At 39.8% G+C, this 26,380-nt stretch overlaps 1 protein-coding gene across 1 annotated transcript in view; it reads left to right on the forward strand.

The window, feature by feature from the left end:
- Positions 1 to 26,380, forward strand: part of SHISA9 (shisa family member 9) — a 184,294-nt gene that overhangs the window by 138,739 nt on the left and 19,175 nt on the right. The window contains exon 3 of the mRNA XM_009886584.1: positions 25,463 to 25,618. Coding sequence (XP_009884886.1) covers positions 25,463 to 25,618 — 156 coding nt within the window. The remainder of the gene's footprint in view (positions 1 to 25,462; positions 25,619 to 26,380) is intronic.

The following is a 26,380-nucleotide window of genomic DNA, read 5'->3' on the forward strand; positions in this document are numbered from 1 at the left end:
CATGTACGTCTAGCTGTAAACAACCTCTGCTACCACTGCAGCGCGTCCACAACAAAAGGACCGCTTACATTCGCTCCAGAAAAGTAATGAAGTTTAATCATCCAATTATGCCTTTGTATTTAATGAAATATAGAAATGATTTTTATGCAAGCAGAGTACTTTCTCACCCACATTAGTATTGTTTGGAAAATAGCTGATAACAAGTTAAACTAGAAAACTAGACTCAGAAAGTCAGTTTCTAGTTTAGAATATTGTCCACGACATTTTTCCTTGCCGATTATTGCCATTATTTGCTTCAAATGACAATGGGGTCCTGACATGCCCTCTCACACATTTTCAAGTAGTAAAATTGATTTGAAATATTTAGTTTCTTTCGTATTTGTCTTTTTCACTCTCTGCTCGGAGGAGGCCTGGCTGGTCTGAGGGCTTATGGTATCAGACACTGTCTGTCACTCCTTGCGTTTCCTTCCTCTGTCAGTATTTAATATATTCCATCCTGCTAGCTATTATGAATCAGGAACTCAATTTGATTGGGAAGGAATGCAAACTAGTGAGCAAGTGGCATTACATAATGACCAGCTACAGCTGGAGTCTGGGTTGCTGTGGTTATTGACCTCTATAGGTAATAAATGTTTTCTTATTATGTCTCATACCCTTGTCTGTATAGCAAGCAGCAGTCTACACTGTTGCTGCTTATAAGCATATAGATCAAAGACATTCTTCTCACTCATGTATATATGTATGTATGTGTGCCTATAAGCAGTAAGGCTGTATCCTTCCTGCTTCATCAACCAGCTTGGCACAGTGGGGTTCCTGGAACGGAGACAGAGTCTGGTTTTGAATGTGTAAGCAACAATAATTGCCAAGATTACCTTTTTATTATCCTCATTATCTTAGTCACGTGTATAGTTTTTTTCAAGCAGCCTTTTGTTTGTGAGGAAATAGAAGTAATTGGGCAGCTGAGAATTATGGGAGACAGTATAAGATCAAACTTGGTGCCTACAAAATATCAAAATGAAGCCTCTGCTCATGAAACATCAGCCACAAGTCTGGTGTCTGTTTGTGACAACTGAATTAGAAACATTTTTCAAACAGTTCATTCCTACATAAAGGCTAAACTTGTAAAGGTCAGCAGAATGCTGAATTATTTCCTATTAAAACTTCAGTTGCTGAAGGATGCTTTTCCAGTGCAACTAGATTTTCAACAGATTATGCAACTTTGCTTATATGATTTTTTTTCTGCTTATGCATTTGCCAGGAGAATATGTTCTGCACTTTGGGGTTGTTTTGGAGATAGTAGCTGCAAGACAGAAAACTTCTGGATACATATAATTGCTTAGTAATGACTGAATATGCATCCCTTTGTTGTTGTTTACTACCAGAAAAAAAAACCAGAGCAGTTACAACTGGATAACAAAGTAATATGAGCAGATTATATTTTGTACTTGGAAGGGGTTTGAAATTTCAGAATTTGGTTTAATTCTGGTTTGGATGAAAACTAAGTATTTTGGCACTGTCTGCAAAAGGCCAGTCCAGCACTGAAGCTCTGGCTGTCCTGCACCTCGCTGGACGGGACACAGCTGTGGAGCTGGGCAGCTGACTGCTGAGGAGCTGCAAACTGGAAAGCCAAAAGCCCAGTGCCACACTGGTGCACCAGGAAAGCTGCACAACAGCCAAGAGCTGGATCCATCTCCCTGGCAGCTCGTCAGATGTGCCGCAGAAGATGAGGGAGTTGGTGAGCGGCTCTGAGCTTTCGCCTCCTCAACTGGGCAGGCAGCAGAGGTGCTGGGCAGATAAGCTGACAGAGCCTGATATAACTTTGAAAACCTGTCCATTTTTCATTAGCCTTTGGTTAAAACCAAATTGCCCCTGGGTAATGCTTTGATCTTCACAAAGCAGCATTCTCCAGTCAAAGCATTTCTGACCAGCTTTAGCTGAGGCTCCAAATCACAAATTCCACAGGAGCTGGATGCCTGTCTCCATCAAACTCCATTGCAAATCCCCTCTTCTGAGAGCATCGCATTCTTGGGATGTAGGCCTGACGCCATGGGCTTTAATGTGTTCAGGATTAGAGCCCAATGGATTTCACACTAAGAACAACCAAAAGATAAACAACCACATTCTTTAAGACTTTTTAAAATAGTCTGTTTCTGAAGACTCAGGACATGAGAAAAACATTGTATTTACATGAAAATACAACATTTACATTGCTATCCTTCCTGAGGAACAAAAAATTACTAATGATTTATGCTATTTAGTTGTTGGAAAAAAAACTATGAGTAATAAATGTCATTAATGCCAGCAGCAATTGTAACTGAATGGCCCACCGACATATATTTCTGCTTATTTTTCCCCTCACTGATACTATTACAGGAAAACATGAATTCACAACTGAATTTGATCTAATTTTCATAGCTAGAATTAAGACTTAATATTTTACTTACATGAGGGTCACAATACTTGTATTTACGACAACATTCAATAGGCTGTTTCAATTGTACGTTGTTTTGAAATCAGAACAATTCATTCGAGACTCACCAGTGCTGAGCTATGGGCCTGAAGTTTTACTACAGGTCTTCAGGTCTTTGCACAGACTCCTTCAAGTGTTTTAGAAAATAACAGGGAATTCAGAATTTAACAAATCATCAATTATATTCTGTATTTGCTCAGAATTATTACCTTTTACTAAAACTTCTAGCTTTGGTGCTTTAAAAACTAATACCCTGAATCCAGGATTCAACTGTCTTGTTCTTGAGAGGGTAGCTAACCTTCCCGAGCAACCACTTATTTTACCTTAATCTTTCCAGGCTATGTATTTTTAATTCTTTCTATGTGTGTTTTTAATTCATTCTATGACTATAACATTCACACAGTATTTACAGCTGTGTTCCACCGAGGCTGAAATTTTCATGATTTCCTATATTTAAGCCTAGTAGCATCATATTCTAGCACAGTAAACCAGCCACTGGGACAGGCAACTTGCATACGCCTATTCTATCGACTAACCAAGGGTCAAAGTTGGCCTTTCTTATATGGGCCAAACTCCTGTGAGTTTTCCTTAGAAAAGTTTACTCTTATTCTAGAGTAAATATATCAGGCTTTCTTCCTAAAACCAAAGTGACTGTAGTTTATTTCAAATCACTTTTATAAAGTATCATTCTCTTCACGTCGCAGTTACAGGTAAGATACATGGAGTATCAACACCGTCTGTATAGCAACCCGTTACTTTGCCCATCGGGGCAAAGTAATGATGGACTTCAGCAACCAGAGCCTTCCAATTGTATTGCTCTCATGTGAATTCCATTATACTGTCAAAACAGTGATTTTCTTATGAACCAGGGACATATACAATCACTGGCTACAATATATCAACACATTTAAACATGTTTAGTATTACACAGGTACAAGCGTAGAAGTGGGTGGTTGCCTGGTTCACATATAACTGCTGCTAATGTACAATAATTGCCGAAACTGTAGAGGTTTAGCACATCTGTCTCAATTCTGTTTTTTGAAACAATCACAACAATAACATACAAAAGCAATATAATGATTTAGATTATTAACTGACACTGTTACTTACAGCTACGTAGAGCTATATCATTTTGCGTTGTTGATATTGGCTCTGATATTGCTTAATTGAATTTTACCTAAAGATAGGTATCAACTAAAGGTATTTGGAGGAATATATATGAAAATTTTATAACATGTTTTGCAGTGCCTCATGCAAATCTTGGCTATTTCCCTGCATAATCAGTTTGCATGGTTGAAAGTTGAACTGCAAAGGGCTGAATCCTGAAAACAGCAATGCCTGTAGGCAGTGTTGCTGAAACCTGGGGTTTTCTCCAAACCCCTCTGCAAACAATGAAAATGATCCACCATCAGGGATTAGACTGAGGATATGTGGACTTTATTCAGAAAAAGACTTAGGTGCCTGCATAGTGCCATTGTGTGGGATGGCTTTAGATGTTTAATACATTGTGCTCAAGCCCTTTTTATCAAACAGGTCCCATATGGAAAATAAAATATTACGGGTGAAAGCCTGCTCTTGTCCCTTCCTGCCCTCAACGGGGCTAGGACTTCACATGAATAATGTGTCTACATGCACGACACGGTTATGTGTAGTACCTGACCTAGCTGGGAAGAGGCTGGCTTGGCTTTATAAGCACCGGTGCCGGGCTCTTCCAGACACAGCTGTCCCCGCTGAGATACCTGTATGCTGGGGCCCTTCTAACTCAAATGAACTCCTGCCCAGAGCTGAGATTTTACAGGGCTAGATTTAAAATGCAAAAATACTGCTTTTTTCCCCCCTTTATACTGTTTGCGTTATCCTGTTATACACTAGATGACATCAGTGGCTGAGCAATGCGGCCCCCCAAGCAGACTGGTATAAAATGAACAAAAAGTCAGCAACCTTGCTGCTAGCAGAATAACTCACTCGTTACAAACCACAACACCTGTTCTCACCCTCACTCCATAGAAAAGCCTCACATTTTAATATCCTGAAGCATAGTATGAACAGTTTACATGCAAAAAAATCCTTCTGGAAAATAGGTGTTTATTTCATTGTCTCTTTCTCAACTTTGGATGTGGTGGTGTCTTTAGCTAAGCAAACTCTCACAAGCCTTTGTTTGAGATGCACAGCAGGAAGTCCAAGCAATGTGAACAAGTACTATTCTCTACGGAAACCTTGCTAGGAAGTCACAATAGATAACATTCCAAAACAAATAGATACTCATATACATCTACAAGATGGAGTGCCTACAACATCAAAATTGTCCCCCACTTATACTCCCTTTACCATAGTAAAGGTCAGGTTCTTTCACCAATCTCTAGTCAAGTGGATTGATGCATGTATAATAAATTACAGAAATGCCCTTTGTGCCTCTATTATTTTTTGAAAAGCAATAGCTAAGCAAAGGGTGCTCATCCACCCATGAGGAAAAAATAATAATAATACGTAACAGAAAAATCTTTATTCTCTTCTTATTGAATTTCAAAGAGAAGAAACAGAAAAGTCCTATTACATTTTTTAGCCCTGCCAAGGCCAATCAGATTCATAATTGGCAGTTAAGCACATATTTATCTGCCTTCTGGGTCTGTCTCCAATCTGAAGAGTGAAAGATCTTGCAATTTATGTCAATAAATGCAATAACTGTTGACACACAGAGGAGGCATTCTTATGGTATTTATTTGTGGGACAAAAGTCTCAGAGTTATACAGCTTTCTCCATGTTACACTGATTGCAGGCAAAGCACAGATTTTTGCTACGGCTTGGGAACACACCCAAGTTTCTTCCATTACAAAAATGTAAATAAAACCCTAATAAAAATACGGGGAGAAGATGGACACACTTCTAGTTTCCAGGTTCTGTGTGGCTATTGCAACATTAATATCCATAACATTCAATGAAATACGTACAGTGTACATGTACATAATTTTTTTCCTACAATTTTCCACAAGATTTTGGATTAATGAGCATTTAGTAATCACAACGTAAGTGAGATGAAGTATTCAGAAGAAAAGCTGTTCTGATGCCCCATCCTGTTTCTGTGTATATAACGTTCTCTAATTTTTATATTCAGTTGCTCACTCTAAATTGCAAGGACAACTGCTATTTAACAGAAGGCAAACTCTGTTTCAAAGGTTTTTCACTTACTTGGGTTTTTTTGACATGAATTCACCTAAGCATTAGAGGATATAACAAATCATTAGTGGTTCTCTGTGGATATAAGTGATTCTCCCAGATATGAAATTTAACCAAAAAGATGTTGCTGCTGAAATCAAACGGGGAGGTTACTTGTCCATATACTTTCTGTGCACTAAGAACACAAGTTCTGATACAGGCATCTGAGTTGCTAGCTACAAAATGATATCGTGTGTGGATTGTACTGGATGTGGAAGGGCTCAATACTGAATGTGCTGTGTTAGAATGGCAGAGCCCTTTGTCTTGCAGACATTATTGCTGTTTCTTTGCTTATAAAGTTCTGTCTAACTTGATTTTTGTTTCCAATTGTTTGATAAAACAAGGCTGCAGGATATCATCATACTTTTCAATCATTTCTTCCCATTGAAAAGTGAAACACTCCTACTAAGCTGCCTCATGATAATATCTAGTTTTCTAGCCGTACGTGAATCCATTCTGCCAGGCCAGTGCAATATGCAAATGCTAGCTGCTGGAAAATCTGTAAAGACTAGTTAATCAAAATGAAAAAATGTTGTTGTGTTACAACAATTCTCCATCTGCAAATGCAAATAACACTGGCAGAAATATATGAAGTGTTTCCAAGAAATATACTAGATGCACTGTTTACATTGCAAGTCTTTTGGTGACTTCACCACGAGTACACAAGGCCATTGTGGCATAGTCAGGAACTGAGGTGCTGGACTCTGAGACCATTACTACTGTTTAACTAAACGTCTACTTGTTTTCTCCTTGGAAAGAGAGAGAAAGAGAGGCAGGTTAGTCTACCAATCAAGCGAAGGAATCACGACAACTATCACAAGAACCACCCTTGGGTGAAGCATGACAGTTGTTTAATAGGACATAGAAATACTTCATAACAGATTAGAACATGGGCCAAAAATCCATAATTAAGATACAGAAGGGAAAAGTAAATTATTGCTATGTAATTTATCTTTAATTATAGTGGAAAGGAACCATTAACCACAGTATTTCTGGCTGTAAATACACAATACAGAGAGAATTTTCCTGAAGTAGTGTTGATTAAAGTTGGAGGTAAAATATAATAAAGACAAAGGGAAACAAATTTACAGCATATTGAGTTTCTGTGGGAAGTTTGAGTAATGATCCACTATTGTAAACAGAGATTATTTACAGTAACATGCTGTGAGAAGCAATAGTTCTGACAGAATTAATACAAGGACATAGCCTTTGGTCACAGAGGAAGTTCACAGGCATCCAAATATCAGAGCTCCGAGCAGGCTCCCCTTGGGGCAGGGACTGTGCCTTTTTCTGCCTGGCAAATTCTTAACTCATCAGGAATAAATAAATAATAATAAGATCGCATGGGAAAGTTTTCATAATAATCTATGTAACATGGAAAGAGTTCATTGCTTCAGTCAGCTGCGCAGGAAGCTTCTTGCTCACGAGCAAAGCCTTCCAGGCAGGTAACAGTCCTGGGGATGAAAACCTGACCCCATGTCTAGCTCCTGTTGAAATTGCTGAGCCTAGAATTTCACCCAGTTCTTCCAGGGGCTATTCATTTAAGCTGTCATAAACGAAAGCCCACGGAAAACTGGGGCCCTCAGCACCTAACTGGGTTTGACACTAAGGCAGAGAAGGTTGAGGCTTTGGCTTCTACAAGTTTTAGAGCAAGACGCAACTGAAGGAAGTGTAGGAAGGTTGTTGCCAAAACAGTTCTGCTACCAACTAGAAAAGAAAAGGACAGCATACAAATCATACGTGTGTGTGCTTGGCAGGAGTCCACAAAGGCTTATTCTTGGAAGACATTCTGAGAAATCTAAAGAGGCATTCAGCAATTCATTAAAAATAATGTATGCTGAGTAATAGGTTATAACCAGAAATGTCTGAGAGTAGAAGCATCAATCTTTACTTTTCCTTTTGGGCTTGTACTTTATTTTTGAGATGAAGAACTGCACTGTAAAAGACTAGTACGTGACAACAGTCCAGCTAACAAGGAGACAGAAATGATAAAAAAGGTGATATTATAAAGGGACATATATTGTCTCCCCTATTCAACCTGCCTTCTGACACATTTTACTTTAGGCAGGTAGCACTGGGCAGGCACTCAAGATCTGTCTTGGGTGTTCAGATGCCAAGAGGCACTTGAGTTCAACAGCACTGTTAATTAGCATCATTGCTAAATAAACTGTCCCAGTCCCCCATTCATCATTTTGTATCTGCTAATCGTGGTTCTAAAGGAATCTACATTTGACGTAGTGGCACTGTAACAAATTATTGAAACCCAACACCCTGTATTTCTGTTTGAGTATCAATTTATCAAGAGGGAAAACGGCCAATTTCGAAAGGTTTCTCACATTCAGTAAACCCATCCAACTTAGCCCGCTGAAAGGACTGTGAGACAACAGCTTTTTAATAGGATTGTAACCAAATAAACGAAGTAAAATCCTTGTCAGAAATGTCAGTCATTAGTACATTGCCTCATTTAGGAAAGATAATACTGTATGAATACAGATACTGGTGAGAGTGGTTATATACCAGTCTCAAAATGTTCCTATGGTTTAATGAAAGACAGAACCAGAGCTCAGGGAACTGTCACAGGATAACAATAACCCCACTTCCAAGGCATCAGTGCAAACATAACCCACATTCATTTGCAAGGGACTGAGAATTAATTTAACAACTGATTTTTATTCAGTGGCTTTTGTAAAGAGCATTGTTGATCTAAGTCACTTTCCAGTGACCACATTATAAAACACAGCTCTGAAAAAGAAACTAATAAGAAGTTGATCTCAGGAAGGTCAAAAGAGATGAATGGAGTGAGACATTCTCAGTGAGGTCTGGGGCTTCTGCGTGAGGTTAGGGCACACTGCAAAGAGAGGCACAAATAAACACACTGACATGTGCACTGTTTCGAGGATATAAAAGGTACTGTGAATCTAATTCATCAGCACATTTGTAAATCAGACAGTGATGGGGTATCACTACAGATGATATGCTGAATTACTGCAATTCAGTTTCTAAATATTGGCCTAACTCCATTAAAGTAGGTGTTCATAAAATACGTTCAGACAGAGCTTCGGAAATGATCTAAATTTGCCTGATTTTGCTATTCTTGAAAAGTCTCGGTTTCACTGGGAACAAAGTAAAGGCTAGCCTGAGCACTGATCAAAACCTTGCCCTAAATAAGATAGTTTTCAAAATAGCAGATCTAAATTTTCATTCTTTTGCCTCAACTTAGAAATTACATAGTGCATCAATTTGTCATGAGTAAGAGAGAAGAATGCATAAAATAGTAAACAAATAGAGACCATAAAAGGAATAACCTAGCAACTGAGAGACTTCATTAATTAATTATTTTTTTAATTCCAAAGAAAAGAAACTGTCCAACAAATACTTTATTGTAGCCAGTTTCTTCACTTTAGACTCACACTGTGGGAATTTATATTATAATCATAAGAGCTGGACATCTGTTATTTTAAACTGATTTAGCAGCAATTAGAAGAGAATAATCATCTTCCTCTATTTTCTGTTCTGTTATGCCACGGAACGGTGGCATATGCCTGTAACTGTGTCTTCTCAAACCAGAAATGTGAAAGTGAGAATAGAAGAGAAAAGAAAGTGTACAGGAAATGTCTCTGGTGTGACTGTTCCGGACACAACTATGTCCATGGAAGCACTCTCATTCCTGCCGCTTCAGGCTAGCTCGGCATTGTCATTCTTCTTCAGAACCGAGAAGTACTGGTATATATATTTTTACCTTCTCAGAGGCAGGAAGCAACTTGTGGGCTATGTAGAGACAAAAGCATATCTTCCTCCTGCTGTAACAGTCTCCTTAAATACAGCCATTAAAAGGAACAAGATAAAATGTTTGGAATGGAATAAGGGACCCAGAAGGCCTTCTCCAGCCACCTTTCCAGCATGGGCGGTATTGGCAGCCAGGACATAAAGGCCCTTCTACATACGCCTTCAGTGATGGAGAGTGCTGGGTTGGGGTGAGATGGTGCTTGTAATCTGTACTGAGGTAGAGCGAGCAACAGCCCCCAGATAAGCTGGCAGGAAGAGGACAGGACTTCTGACACTGTTCTCTCTCTGTCTTTCCTTTTTGGCTACAGCTACGTTTCCGAGGAGACTGCAGAGCTACCTCCAGCTGTGCCAGCCCCTCACAAGCCTGGGAGTCTGTCCCAGTGGTGGTGCCAGAGGCTGTTCTGGAGTCAGTGTACCTCTGCCTAGCACCAACGATGCGTCTGGACACTGAGACAGAGCAGGGGATGAGGATGGCTCCAGAGTCAGTTATCTTGGCTCTCCAGACATAAGGTGGAGACCAAAGAGTTAGGCTGGAGATAGTTTCATGGATCCATATCCTATTCCTGCCTCTCTGAGATAGCAGAGACACCTGCCGTGCAGATGTTTTTCAGGGAAATGTAGCACAGACCGCTATAAACATGAAGAGAAGGCATGGCTGAAGATGCCACACAGCCAAGCGTTCATTCCCTGCCCAGATTACAGGGAGAAGGAAGACACAGAGAAGGGTCTAATTTAGGATAATGTGGAACAGGAATAAGCAATAAAAAAGAAGACGCTCTGAGAGAAACCTGGCAACACAGTACAATTCTTTGGCAGGAAGAACTGCAGGTCTCAGATTTCCCTCTGGCATGGCGGGATGAAAGAGGATGGTGCATAAGCCGTAAGCACACGCCCTCGGGACACTGATCTGACATAACGGTCCCAGCTGTAGCACCTGCAGCACTGATAACAGCGTTAATGCACATACACACTAAAAAGGAGAAGTGTAGGGCATCTACAGCTAATAGCAGAACAGTTCACACAAGCTCGCATGCTCAGCCTCACGTGACTAATTCATTTTGATTTCCACCACTGGACAGGTGGAGGCTTTTTCAAGCTTTCCCTTCATGTCAGCTGTATAGCCTGAAGAGTATTCTTGACTAAGCAACTTGCCTATGATAACGTAGCCCATTATGCCTTATTCTCAGAGGAACAGAGCAACCTGTGCCTAGCCTACTGCAGTTATTTTGATAACTGCTTTCAATTTGGACTATTTAGAAGAAAATATTTGTATTTTGGCAAAAAGGTTGCAATAGGATGGATAAGCTCAACTTCTGTTCGCGTGGCTGAAGTCGTTTAAAAGTCATTGAAATTTCCTTCTTCAAAGCAATAGGATTTCCCCATTTATTGAAACGTATGTTCATTGTTGTCCCTTTAACAGTAGAGTTACCACTCTACAAAAGGCTGTTAAAATGCAAAAATAGAACTAGGTCATCTTTATGCTACATGTCGGTGTATGTGCATGGATGGTATTGATCACAGAAATTACACCTAAGACGTTCTTAAAACAACATGGGGGTTGAGACAGCAGCTATCCCAGTTGCCTTTTACGTCTACAGGTTCAAAATAAAATGGAAACATTACTAAAATGTTAAAAAGGAAAATAATGTTCATGTTGATATAAGATTTGCTATGTCCCATTTATGGACAGATTTTCTCTTTCGTCCCTTTCCTGCACTCTCATACCTACTTGGCACTTTCTTCAATAGGTCGGTACATACACCAGCAGTAGAGAGGATCAAATACTGGGAGGATGGAGGAAGTCACTTAGTATACTTTTGCATGCTCCTTAAGATTGTTTAAAATATTAACACTAAATGACATCTGGTAATATGAAGTTCCTTACAAATCTGCAATTTAAAATCAAATAAAAAACGTAGGAATAAGTCCCTTCCCCTAGTAAATACCTGGGTGATAACTCCAGGAAAAAAATGGGCAGATATTCTTCCCCTGTTTCTCAGCATATGTTCTGAAATTCACAATTTTAAGTGCGAAAAGGAAAGTATTTTTTAAAATATATTTTTCCATTTTCTCTTCCTTCTTGTCTCTAATGCCTAAGCATGAAACAAAGAGATATTTCAAGTCTTGCTGAAATGTCATCAGTAGCTACACTAGGAAATACCTGTAAGTAATGAGAAAGTTACAAACAAGTAGTAACTGGTTTGTGGCCAGTGTCAAGTGCATAGCAAGAGTTATAACCTAAACATCTGCCACACACTGGTAACAATGCCGTGACTAAAAAGACCAGTGAACCTTGTAAGCTGACAATGCATGCCTCTTCTCAATTCATAGGGGGTTCTAAGTATGGGGTTTTTTTTTCTGGTGAGAATGTCAAGCTCTGTAAACAGGATATATAACTTTTAGTCAGACCACCTATCTGCAAGGTACCATGAAAACCTCTCTCCTAGGCTGCATGATTAGAAGTGACTTACTTTAAAGAAAATTATTTGGACAGTTATCAGCTTTATATTTACTCTTATAAGATACACTTAGTCTACTTTGCTTGCCTTATTATATTTCAAGCTTCACTTCAGAGGCCTAAAGCAAACGAGATGGGCTAAAAATAAAGGAGAAGTTAAGAATAAGATAGCATTTTCTTTTACAAAAGAAGCTATTTGTATGATCTTGTCTCACCTAATTTTCCCCCCTGAAACTCTTGTGCATATATTTGGATAAAACAACATTATCTAAATAGAAAATAATTTGAATCTAGCAATTACTGAAATAACAATGTGGAACACATCATAACTAAGCAGCTAAATGGTAAGCTATTATTCTACAGAAAGGGCCAATCCAAATTTCTGTGGCTCTTATAAATGCTCACTTACATAAGGCTTGGTGTTGATTAAAAGAGAATCGTATATAGGACTGCAAAATACTTCATTTCTGTTTAATTTTAGTTATTAAAAGCTAACATCTGAGGATTCAAAGAATCAAATTGTTTCTTTTAGAAGACAGTGCCTCAGTATTCACCAAAAAAAGGCAACAGTTTCAAGGAACTAATCAAAATAAGAATCAGAAAAGGGAGCGGTCACCCCTGAGGACAGGAAGGGCAGGTTTCAAGAGCACTTGGAAAAATTATAACCTGTTTCTACTTGATGGTCCAGAAGGACTCATCCTGCATACTTAGAGAAAGGACTTGAGTCCTCTAAGTGCCATTATCTTTAAGAACTCACCCAATGGATGAAGTTCTGTAAAACTGTCAAAAACAAAGGTGTGTTGTCGAGCCTTAAAAGAGAAGAAAGAACATGCCTAAAATAATTTAGTAATCATTTAATTCATTAATTAAGGAACGGAGGAAAGAAAGGGAGGAAGGAATAGAAATCAACAGTTAATTCATCAAACTTCTTAGAGCATCTAGTCAAAACATAGTCATGAATAACAACTAATAAAGAACAAATGGAGCTAAACCTAAGCCAATTTCCTTCTGTGACAATGTAACAGGTCCTTTGGATGGAGGGAAGCTGGAGATATAATAAATATTTATTTTTAATAAGATTTCAGAAGCAAGTTCGAGAAGGCAGGTGCAAAATGGTGTAAAAGCTGCATTGAGAGAATAGTCCCAAATGGTTCGTGTTTTTTGAAATGGAAAGATAGACTGAACAGAGTTCTGCAGGGATTTATTCTGTCTCTGATATTGCGCAATCTTCTCATTAATTAGGAGGACAATGGGACAAAGCCTACATACGCTTATTGAATTTGAGGACAACACCAAGCTGGAAGGGGTGTCAAGTGCCCTAAAGTACAGTATTAGAATTCAAAAGATCCTACAAAGCTGGAAAAAAATGTGTGAAAAATAAGGTGCATCCCTATTAAATGAGATGCAAGATTCTATGCATGAGATCAATCATCTAAACAAACACAGGACAGAAATGAGATGGTAAAGAGCAGTCTAACATAAAAGGATTTCTGGGCTTTAGGGGATCAAAGGCTGGAAAGGATCAACACCATGCTGATGCCAGAGAAGAAATGGTATGCTAGGGTGCCTAAGTAAGTAGAGATTCTGCAAGATATGAGACATATGAGAAGATAAGAGATGCCAAACCTCAAGAAAGATGTGTTCAGAAAGGCTGGATTTCTGAGACAGAATGCAATCATTCTGTATGAGAAGACTGCAAGCTATTGAAAACTGAAACACTATTCTGTAGTGCTGAGATTTCAACATATATAAAATGCTGAAGCACAAGGGATAGTAATCATCTGCTCCCCCTATCCTTGGAGTATAAGAGAACTAATGGACTTGAGCTGCCTTAAAAGAAACGTAAAACAGAAAATAGGACAAGTTCTCTAATGGTGAAGATACCACTAGAATAGCAGTAGGACTGGACCAGATTGTGCAGGTAGGCTGTGGACCACCTCACTGGAGGCTTTTTAAAAACAAGCCTAACTTCTACCAAGAGTACAGGCAATCCTTTCTGAGAGAAGTGTGGGATAAATGAGATAATCTTTTGAAAAGCCAGTCATTTGTATTTTCCATGATTCTATGCAACAAGATAACATACATCCTACTCTGTAATCAGTAAATTTTGTTCTCCACTATTCTAAAAGATAACAAATTATGACTAGTTCTCTGAGAACACAGTTCTAGTTCTTCACTGACCTTCTGAGTTCTTTCTCTAAGTTTTTGTTTGTTTAACAGAAACTAACAAAACAAAAACGGCCCTGACATTAATACAACTTGCATATGCAGATCAGGAAAGAAGAGATTCATAACTGGATATTACAGCTTCACTGTAGCACGCTGATATATATTCATCTGTAGAGAGACTCTAAAAGAATAAACTAGATTATGCCAGAAAGGAAAAAAGCACACTCTGCCATTGCTGGGTCAGGTGAATCAGATTATGCCACCGGGATATGCTCAGGTGAGATACATATTTAAGTAAAATATTTCTCAAACCCACGGTAGCTAGATGATTAGCTAGTGAAATTGTCCCCAGTCTTTGCTGACTGAAGGGGAACAATGCTGAGCAACTTCCTTCCAATTTTAACTCTCTCTCTGACTTAAATCTTAACTCTTCAATTGCCTTTGCCCATGAACAATGTGAGAATCCTGCAGGCAATTTGTTACCCACAAGCTATAGGCAGGAGACCACTAAATTACTGCTTAGACATAACAGTGAATAACAAAGACATGAAGTCGTTACATATTTGCTTTTATAATTTTTATACTGTCTAGTCTTTTCCTTCTAAACATTTGGTATATTGGGACAGCTAATAGACAAACTAGTGGAATGCCAGAAGTAAGGGAATGTTTAATATGTTCAAGTTGCACAAAAATTTACACTTATTGGTCAATAATAACCATTACAGTAAGAGAAACAGTAAAGAAGTAAGGCATATCAACATTTAGAAGTAATACCAAATTTTATAGTAACAGGCATATTCCCATTCAGTAAAAGTATATTAATTGTTGGAAGAAAAATAATTTAATTGAAAGACAAAACAGGCAAAACAAAGAAGCTGAGCTGGCTGATACATCTTAGCAGACTCTTTATTTCTGTGAAAAGGTACAGAAGTGTTTGATTTGTAAAACAACTGATACCTTATGGGAAAGTGTAAAAAACATTCTTCTGGGCAAAAGAAATTCTATCGTGTAAGTCAAATTTGCTGAATTTATCTTTTCTTAATTTGCATAGCTAAGGATATTTGCAGTGCTCAAAGTGTGTATAAGTGGTGGGTTTAATTAATTTCTCAACTCTGCTACTTGAGGCAAAAGAAGATGAAGAAAACCAGAACTGTGGGTGGGAGTGAGAACACAGCACCGCTCCCTGCCCTCCCACAACTCAAGCACTGGAAATTGATATGAAAGCAGGGTCTTGATATCGCAAGAGTTCATCTGCTTATTGCCTTCTTAAAGGTTATAATCCTCTGTTTGTGAAACCACAATGGCTTGCTCTAGAGAAGATTATAATGTCACAAATCCTATCAGAGGATTATAAGTCTGTCAGGTTGTGAGTAATTATGAAGGAAAAGCAAACCTTCAGAGGACACGAAAATAACCTTCATAAAAGGAGATATGGTGTCACATAATAAAAGTCTACATGGAAAACCAACCTCAGACTATAGTGCTTTTGCAAAGCAAAAGCCCAGAAAATATTACAATAATGTGAGTGTGATGGTACAGCATGGAGCCTAAAAGGAAGCGAAAAGCAGGAGAGGCTTCCAGCCAGTTTAGTCACAAGGCCAGTGATATCCCACTCCCACCCTCCTCGGATGGCAGTAAAACAGCCAACTGATTTCACAGAACTCCGCTCCTACACACTTGGAGTCTAACCAGAAATGAGGAGCCCAAACCTGAAACCTGATGAAGGCCCCATCTCCTAAACCACCGCGACCACAGAGAATTCAGCACCTTCAGCACATCACAGCTTCATCTAGAAGGCAGTGGGAAGCTTCAGTCACCAGTTCTTGAATTTAACTGATAAGCAAAGATGCAGTTGTCTCTTTCCCCATTTGTACCTGTCACACAGAGTTCAGAAGAGCTCACAGGCATAAGATTCTTATATATATAAATAATTCCTATAGATTTAAACATAAAGTGGCAGCAGCACACTCAGTAGGAAACAGGCCCTTTTACAGGAACATTGTGTACGCTTCCCTGGCTGGACTCAGATGGCAGTGGAGCCCCACACCTCCTTGGCCACATTACTACTAATTTTCCTTCTGTTATGTTTCAACCCCCCCTAAAATAATTATTCAAAGAAATATAATCTCTGACTTTCACAGAGGTAAGTGCCTGAAGGATGAAGACAGAAAATTAAAGGGGTGAAAGGTGGAGGATTTGTTTTGTGAAATTAGTGCTGTCCCCATGTGCACTTCAGATAAAAGTACTGAGAACGAAGAGTCCATCTGTTTTCGAGCGTGTGTAGACAGCATTGCCTTCATCTGACAGCAGCACAGAATTCCACTGTGCTGGAAGGAACCTTGGCAATTTTGCCATTTAAAAACAGGCACGGGGCATTGTTCGAGCAACAACAGTGCTCTGACTACACAGCTCACTGGCATGTCTCTTTGGTTTACCTCTCCTGCCAGGATAAAGTCAGTTCCTCCTAAGATATGCACTAAGGGCAGAGCACTGTGGATTTCGTGACCCGGCTCCTTGACCTTCTTTACCATGTCGAGATGAATGGCATTGTCTCTGAACATCAGCTCATGAATCTCCCTACCATAATGCTTTCTCATAAAGACTGCATCCTCAATAACCTTGTTCATGAGTGTCTCAAACTACATCAACAAGGTGTTAAGAGTTGTTACACCATCCCATCTCTTGCCAATTTTCAACTTGAACCAACAGGAATTTTGGTGTCAGTCAGCACTACAAACCCTGCTGATTCATAAATGCTTGGAGCAGGGAATAGGCTTCACTTGCCTATGCTCCATGCTGTCAGCACAGCCCACACCACCACTGTCATAAGGAATTGAATACCCTTTTGAATCTGACAGTGTAACTGAAGATGTTCCTGGGTCCAGTATTTTTCTATTTTGGGGAAAAAAGCTTCTCCTCAGAAATCCACCAAGGATATCCATATGTGAAAGACCATGCAACCTCTACCACGGAAGACAGCAACAGACCAAGAGGTTAATCATGTAGGAAGTGACTAGAAAACATACAACACTAGACGTCAGTATGCTGAGAGACACTTGCATTCAGAGGCACCATGGAGAATCAAGAGCATGTAGCACGGGACTAACTCCTACAATTGCTTGATAGGACAGGGGAAGGCACAAGACAGTATGTTTGATGACAGGCATTTACACTGTAGACTGTCACTTCCATTAAACAGAAACATTTTTTTTTGCTGGATGAAACGCCATCCCACTCATCTCAGATCCTTTTTGTGATGGTGATTAGACGGGTAGGTTGTCTGTGTTACAAGAATGTTTTTGTGATACGGTGCAGAGACAGAACAGATAACTGGCTAGCATAAATTGCCGTGAAAAATATGTATTGTCTCAGAGCTATCACATTTAGGGAAAATGCAACTACTCATGTGACTTGTGCATCACTGATGAGAAGACAAAAAAGTCTGCATGTCATAAAGGACAGACACTTGTAGGGATGACTTACGATTCCATTATATACAGAATAACACAACTCCATGTGTTACTGTGGGTAGAACCTCATCTCAGAAGCTGTACTGCAAGGCTACAAGTGTTGAGAAACGGCAGTAGTAATGATCAAAGCTTGGAAAGACTGTCAGATGAAGAAAGACTGAAAGAAGTTAAATTATTTATTTCAGAAAAGAGACAAATATTTGAAAAGTGGAAAAAAGCATATAAAATAATGAGTGGTACAGAAGTTGGATTGTGAGCATCTGTTCTTGCTAAAACACAAAATCAGTTAAATTGCAAGGCAGAGAAATTAAGATTAGCTAATAGGAATACTTCTTACTTTAGGGCTTGTCCTAGGCTGTGGAGATTTGTGCTGCAGAGCACCGTTAATTTAACAAGAGCTGAAATACCATTTTATGACTATGTAGAGAACAAGACCAGGCAGATTTACAACAGTTAATACAAACCAAAAGGTAGCACACACCTTTAAGAGACAATTTTGCACATAGGTATCATTGTGGCTTTTGCACCCTCCTGTCACACATCTAGTACTGCACAGAGAGTGGCTACTAAACTGGATGGACCATACATATTACATATATATCTATATGTGCACAAACAGCGCATTATCTAATGGGTGTGCAGCCTGATTTTGATTTACAAGCTGTTGCAGAACATACCCTTGTATGCTCCTGCACACAATGATGCTCTGGATGTGAATGAGAACATCCTTTAAAAACACAGTATTTAATGTAAATCTGAAGGAAGGGGCAAAGATTCTAAATACAATGATAATGACAATGGCAATACAATACCTATAAATAGAGAAAAAACTCAAGTTATGTAGGTGTAGGAAAATGCACACACACAAAACCTCAGGGAGGGTCAGTTTAACTGTATTGGGACAACCTACAGAGAGGCAAAAGCAAGTATATAGGCCAAGGATTTGAGTTTCACCCCAACAGGAGGCTCAGTCCCGTGAATGGAGAACAGTTTTATCACCCAGGAAGGAACTGATCTGAAAGGAAATTAGTTTACAGGCATACACAAGTTGTTAAAATCCCACAGCCTTCATCATATCTGGGATTTTTCAGAAATAGCACCTGCAGATTCTGTTGGTGAGGCTTGTAGGAATCAGTATGGATTTGCAACACTGGATGAGCTAGTCTTATAATTAAGTATAACACAACCAAGAACAAAGAAGCAAATGTGCATGTTGGTGACTGCAGTTTTGGATGGGAGGAGAGCAATTTTATACTGGTATTCTCTGATCACTCAGATCTATCCTGTTTTCATAGCTGTTATTTTCAATTTTAGCTAGTTCAGGGCATATCTTTTTCTCTTGAGTATCTGAAAATGCTCGGCTATTATTATATTTTGCTCTGAATTTTCCCTTTTTTCCCCCTTGACTTCCCAGTTGTCTTTTGTCTGTCTTGTTCTCCTTTCTTTTGTATGTGTGTCTGCGGGTGGCTTTTATAGCAAAATCTCATTCTGCTTTCCTGCCCTTCGCCCATCCTCTCCTGCTTTGTTACTACAACGCCTGTCTCTTTTGTTCTTTTCCTTATGCCTGTAACTGCTCATTTACTAATAGATTCCATTCTGTGCCTATGGAGTTTTTTAATTTTCCTCTGTCTTCAAGCACCAAATCATTGACTTCATTGCTACAGAAAGGAATGAATCCCCAGGCCACTCTACAGAACAGGTTTCACTCTCCCATGGCTGAAGAAGAGGAAGATAGTGGCTGAGCTTAAGGGATGTTCGTGGCAGGTTGTTGGCTCTCAAACAGTGAACAAGCTTATTATTGCTAGCAGCCTACTAGCATCCCTTCCTCTAACCCTGAGTATTTCCAGTAACGCCAGCAGCTTCTTGACAAGAATAGTCAAACTAGGGGAACAGCACAATATATTATATGAACAATGCAGAAAACAAACCAACCAACCAACCAAAAAGCGTTGGGGCTTTTGGCTTGTCTTCCCACATTCATACATGTGACCATGATGTGTCAGGTGTTTCCACATTTGGTTCTTATTAGTACTTAATAATTGCTGAGATGCCCATTCCTTGATTTCTGAAGGAAGTGCATAAATTAGATATGACACCATCTTAACTGGATAGAATGCAGCATAACTACAGCAACCAACTACATTATTGTTGTCACCGTGATGCACACTAAAGCAACTGCAAAATTCTCAATTAGGCAGGGGTGGAAACACTCCAAAAAGCGTTTTCACTTGAAAAATGCAGTAAGCTGTTAGCTGTGACATCTGGATACAAGTTTCAATTGCACAGGCTGAGGTATAGGTCAAGATAATAAACAGATAACGTAATGATCAGTCTTCATCAACTACTGGGACTGTGACCACAGGCTGATGCCTTAGCCATTTCCAAAGGCTCGTTGTTGGTGGCTGGGACATAAAACCCACTTTCACTAGCTATAAACTGGTTTTGGTGCAGCTTCCTTCCAGTTGTTATTTTCTGCTCCATTTGCCTCCCACAAGCTTTTCTATACCTAGACCTCTTAAGGGGATAACAGTCAAAAGCACTCTTCAGCATCTGAAGACCTTATTTGTTTTTCTTTTTTCCTGTACATCTCATTTTCTGCCCAGAAGACAACTAGCTTTTGTGTGGTGAGCTTCAGCATGCTTTTTCAAACTCTTCCTTTTGGGCTGGTAGTAGGAAGACAGAGAGCAAACCACTAACACAACATCCAGAATGACTCCTCAAAGTTTTGGGAGGTTAGGAAGCAGCCTGGCATCTTATTTCCTTGCTTCAGCAGAAAATAAGATAGGTTGTGAATACTGCAGATTTTTTACTATATCACCAATCCGGTCTGACTATTCATGCTAGAAGCAGTGGTACAAACAGTTTTTTGACTCTTTGTGATGTTCATATTCTCTGTCTTTTAAAAATAAATACATAAATTGGCAGTGGCAGAGCGCAGCTGGTTATATGGAATACTGTGCTGGACAATGTACCAGTGTCAGGTTGCCAAAAGTAATGTATCAGCACAGCCACAGCTTTCAGGTTAAAGTTGTCCCCACTCAGTGAAGCCAGCTATTTGCAAATACCAATCACAGAATATCTGGTTTATAAGTATAAAGGATTTAACTTGGCACTAGAGGGCAGTGACAAAGCTGGTAGGGATTCTTCTGGTTAAATTTTCTTCCAATTGAAACTAATCCCTTGCATCCCAAAGTATTTTGAGTAATCCAATAGATTACTATTTGCTCCCGAAAATTTAACACTTACTATTTTTTCCAATTTCAGGGAAAAACTCAAAATGTCAAATTGAAAAATCTCAAATTTCACATTGAGATCTTGTGAAGTAGTTGTCGACAAATTTACTTATTTCCTGAGAGAATCCCTATTCAGCATTGCTGAGACTGAGGCAGCATTTACAAGTATAAGACAACACTGCCGAGGCCAATACCTTTTTTAGTTATAAATGTGAATTGCCCCAGAGTAGGCGAGGCAAGTCCTGTTCAAAACCTCCTAGTTGCTCACGGCTAAGCCTGGGCTCCCCCCAGTGGTTAGACTTACACTCCCCATCACCGTGCCTGCTGCAGAATTTGCATTACACCATTGTTAACTTCAATTACGAAAGTTTCCTAAATAGCATCCAAATATAGGTGAATTTACCCACCATCATTGCATTAACTATGTGTGGAGAAAACAATGCAAGTGTCCCATTTGCTTACTTATTTCTAGAAACCTAAAGATAAGGAATCAGATCACACACAGTTTAGCGAGCTGGCAAACAAATGCAACGTTCACCAGTTATGGCCAGTTAGACTCAAATTTACTATGATTCAGGTTTATAAAGATGTATATATCAAGCTGAGATTTTTCTTTTAGTCCCTAGGAGGGCATTCCAATGGGAGTCTCTTTATAAATAGGAATCTTTCTTCAATATAGTTCAATGCACTTTCCCAGTTTGGCCTTTTGCTTGATTTACTTTGTGCAAATGGCCAACTGAATGAGTAATTTGAACTGTGATGACTTAGTCTTGTGTAAGCATCTGGGTACAAGCGAGGGGCACTGTGCAGTCAGTGCAGCAGTGAAAGAATGACTGTCATTAATTTGCTTGAAATTCATAATTCAGGAGAGTTCTGGGGGTTTAACAAGACAAAATGGAAGTCAAAGATGATCTGGAAATTGAAAACATATTTCTTTACATCTCCATAATCACTCAAAGAACCAAACCCCAGCAACATTAGCAACCCAGCAACCTAGTAACAGCATAGTCTGCCACTGAACACCTGCATGAAAAACAACTACACCTAGTTAATTTTCCCCAGTACCTTTCTAGGGTAACTTTCTTCGCTATGTTTAAAGAGATGAATGAGTAAAAATGATAGGTCTAAGTAAGAGGCAGAGGTAGAAAAACAGTCCTGGTTAACTACACCTTATTTGCATCGTCTTTGCAAGTCTCCACAGCTGCAAGTCACTTTGGCACTGAGTATAGAAATACTGGTGCTCACAATACTTCCATAACAGTCAAATCATGATGTTTTGACAGACTGAATAATAAGAATTGCCACAAGGGAACTTCATGGCAGTAGCATCTATGAAGTACTGATTTAGATCTACTCAGAAAAAAATTAGGGAATGTAGTGGTAAAAGGTTGACACCTTCCTTATATTAAAGGTCCCACCCATGCTGGTATCTTTAGAGCTGCCCTGTTACTGAAATACAGCTGTGCCAGCATTCCTCCTCAAAGGTGTATTTGTAGATGCAACCATAAGAGATATTTGGAAGATACGGATTGTTTCGAAAGAGTGGTCAGCTATTTTATGGTTCAAGCCATTAGAGTAAGGGGCTTTCCTCAGCTGTACTCAAGAGAGAGAATGGGAACGCCATAGGATTTCACGAATTCTTGCTTTAAGAGAAGAGTCACTCCACTTGAGCACATCAGACATGCTGGTACTATAGCTGAACAGAAACTTCCTGAGAGCTTTTATTTATTAGAAAATAGCAATTCATTAAAATAACAACAGTTTCCATGAAAGGTTTGACTTAACAAACTTACCCTTTCAAGGTAAACCTACCAAAAAGGATTCAAAAAGTGTTCCGATATTTTTTGCGGAATTCTGGAACAGAAAAGTTTCTGGTTTTCAGTCCAAAATAACATTTCTCTCTTTAAAAGTGAGCCAACTTAGTTCATACATATACAATTTTTAATCATAACAAAATGTTTCTCTTGATCTGACCCAATATTTGTGAAGTAAAGCCCAACTTCAGATTTCATTTGTCTGGTAAAAGAAAAAAAAACCTTCCTGAAAACCTCTTGTTATGGGAAAATAATTTCTCATTCAGTGCTACCTACTATACACGACCAGTTTGTTCCCTATTAATAACCAGTAACAGCAAGAAGAATCCTACTGTTACTAGATGCTAGCACTTCTACCATTTTTCTTGAGTTGCCTCGAGGTGCCCTCACAACTTGTTCACATGTGTCTGTGATGTGGTTGCACTGCTCTGCAGAGGCAGCGCAGCCTCAGCCTGAACAGCAGAGACTGCACCAGGCAGCAGCAATGGTGAAGAAGAACAAAGTTTAAAAATGTCTTAGCTTTCCTTTTCTCTCCCAGCAGTAAATCTGTTAACTGGCTTCAGAGCTCCTGCTCATGCACTCAGCTTCATTAATGAGCTGTGGAAGGCCAAGTGGCTCAATTCCTTTAAATCCTGGCAAACTGCAGGAATATTTGGCTCCTGCTCGATCCTGTGGGCACTTTGGGGGTGGTCTACTCTCTCCATCGTAAGAAGCCTTCTTTCCCCTAACAGACCAGCTTTCTTTCTACATGATCATGAGCCTGTGCTTGATGCTGTGGGAGTTACTGTAGTGTCACCAATTCAGCACCATGGCTTCATTGCAGGAGAAAAACGCACTGGTCTGTGATTTCAGAAGCCACGATAAGGTGCTAGGAGTGACAATCAGCTCCAAATATCTCAAAATATACAGCCTGGAAAACTCAGCAAAAAAAGATACTCTGAGCTTGTTGAAATCTGTTGAAATCTGTTGAAATTTAGGTTTGCAAATTGAGTGCAGCATACAATTTTGACCAAACGTTTTAGAGGCTGGAATCAAACATGTCCAAGTGGAGAGAAGTGACGAGTGGCGTTCCTCAGGGGTCAGTACTGGGACCTGCATTGTTCAACATATTTGTTGCAGACATGGACAGTGGGGTTGAGTGCACCCTCAGCAAGTTTGCCGATGATACGAAGCTGTTTGGCGAGGTAGACACGCTGGAGGGGAGGGATGCCATCCAGAGGGACCTAGACAGGCTGGAGAGGTGGGCCCAAGCCAACCTCATGCAGTTCAACAAGGCTAAATATGCAAGGTCCTACATTTGGGTCAGGGCAATCCCAAGCACAAATATAGGCTCGGTGGGGAATGGCTGGAGAGCAGCCCTGAGGAGAAGGACCTGGGCGTGCTGACTGACCAGAAGCTCAGCATGAGCCAGCAATGTGCAATCGCAGCCCAGAAGGCCAACTGGATCCTGGGCTGCATCAAAAGAAGTGTGGCCAGCAGGTCAAGGGAGGTGATCCTGCCCCTCTACTCCACTCTCGTGAGACCCCACCTGGAGTACTGCATCCAGCTCTGGAGTCCCCAACATAAGAAAGACATGGACCTGCTGGAGCGTGTCCAGAGGAAAGCCACGAGGATGAGCCGAGGGCTGGAGCACCTCTCCTATGAGGAGAGGCTGAGAGAGTTGGGGCTGTTCAGCCTGGAGAAGAGAAGGCTCCGGGCAGATCTTATTGCGGCCTTCCAGTACCTAAAGGGGGCCTACAGGAGAGCTGGGGAAGGACTTTTTACTAGGGCATGGAGTGATAGGACAAGGGGGAATGGCTATAAACTGGAAGAGGGCAGGTTTAGATTAAACATTAGGAAGAAGTTTTTCACTTTAAGGGTGGTAAGGCACTGGAACAGGTTGCCCAGAGAGGTTGTTGAGGCCCCATCCCTGGAGGTGTTCAAGGCCAGGCTGGACGTGGCCTTGGGCAACCTGGTCTAGTGGGAGGTGTCCCTGCCCACGGCAGGGGGGTTGGAACTTGAAGATCTTCAAGGTCCTTTCCAACCTAAACCATTCTATGATTCTATGATTAAAAACAACTAATGAATTATGGTATGTCCTAGAAAGAAAAGTATCTAGGCTGTATTCTCTACTATAAAGGAACAAATCAACTGCAGAACAGATATGGGGTGAGTGCTGGTATAAAACTGTTTATAAGCAGTAATTAGCTCCTGCTTTTAGGTATGTCTGCTACAGAAAATGTTATCTTGGTATGATATTGTGATACCTACTGTCAGGGAAAATGAGAAAACATAATGATAAAGTGTAAGCTTTGAAGAAATTACCTAATGATAGTCATGAGCCAAAATCGCACATTCTGCACTGTGGGGCACATCTACAGAACGCAACATAATGCTGTGCAAATAACCAAGCTGGTACTGGTATTAAAAGCAGTGTAAGTGCATATATGCAGCAGCCTGCCTAAGCCAATTTAGATTAGCCTGGCTATTTAAGTCCACAGAGTGATACGACTGGCCTGTATTCAAGCTACCTTGGAATAAACTTCAAGTTTTGGTTTGTATCCTAATGCTGCAGCAAATTCAGTCTTTGTATTGGTGTTCTATTGTTCTGAAAGCCTGTTTTTTTGTTCAAAGATCTGTTTTATACGAAAGTGAGCATGTATTGCTACAAGCATTCATCAGCCTTTAATCATGCCATTAACTGTTTGAAGTACAGGTTCGCTGTACTCAAACTCCCACTTTGTAGTAAATAGTGTTTTGTTGCATTAAATCTCATGACATATCCTGTCTAATCTGTACTGGGTAATGACGTTAAAACCTTAAGACCGATTTCTTTTTTTCTTAATGCTTGTTGATTTTCTTTAACACAGATCCAACACAGATGAATAATGTCATGCCAACATCTCCCCTCCTTCCTCAAATGGCACATCAACATTCATATCCCAGCCTGGGACAGATCACAAACCCATATGAGCAACAGCCCCCAGGCAAAGAGCTTAACAAGTACGCCTCTCTAAAGGCAGTCGGTAAGTAAACAACACAATGCATGACTTCTTTAGATCAGTATGTTGCATTTTCTGTTGTCAGCTGACATTCTGCTTCAAAGTTAAAAACAAAGTCTTGCTCATCTAGACTACTTCATGATAGAGTTTCATACAGAGTATCGTGTTGGTTGGAAATGTATTAAAAATTAACAGGTGGACTACAATTAGTAACAAGAAAATTACATGTAAGAATTGATCATATGCATGTGTGTCTATATATGCATACAAAAGTACTCCATATCTACGGGTACAGCATTTTTCAGTGAGCTTCACCTATGTTGTATGCATAGTGTTCAGCCCTAGTCCTTTATGCCCTGAATATGCCTACCTATGCATTTTGGTATGTATTTTCCATACCTACCTGCACAAATGAGAAAGAAAAACATCAGATAAGTTGCAAATTTAAAGCATATAATTTACACTAATTTAGACTAATTTAGACACCTGCAAATACTTCCAAAAAGAGAAGACGCTTGTATGCTTCCAAAGTAAGAGCTTTCACGTTTTCTGCAGGATGCGCATTAGTAGGTCACTGGAAGAATATTCTGAAGCCTTGTGATTTCAAACAATTAGTGCATCACAAAGCTCCTAATAAACATCCCGGTGGTGGCTATTTACTGTGACTGCTATTATTTTAAGCAAATGGGGGAACATCCTCAAAGAAACAGTTGTGGGGAGGGAAAAGGACAATAGTGGGTAAAGATTTCAACACAATGTTCATATTGGAAGCATAAGTTGCTAATA

The sequence above is a fragment of the Charadrius vociferus genome, unplaced genomic scaffold, assembly GCF_000708025.1.
Source record: "Charadrius vociferus isolate BGI_N301 unplaced genomic scaffold, ASM70802v2 scaffold46, whole genome shotgun sequence".
In the NCBI taxonomy this organism is placed as follows: Eukaryota; Metazoa; Chordata; class Aves; order Charadriiformes; family Charadriidae; genus Charadrius; species Charadrius vociferus.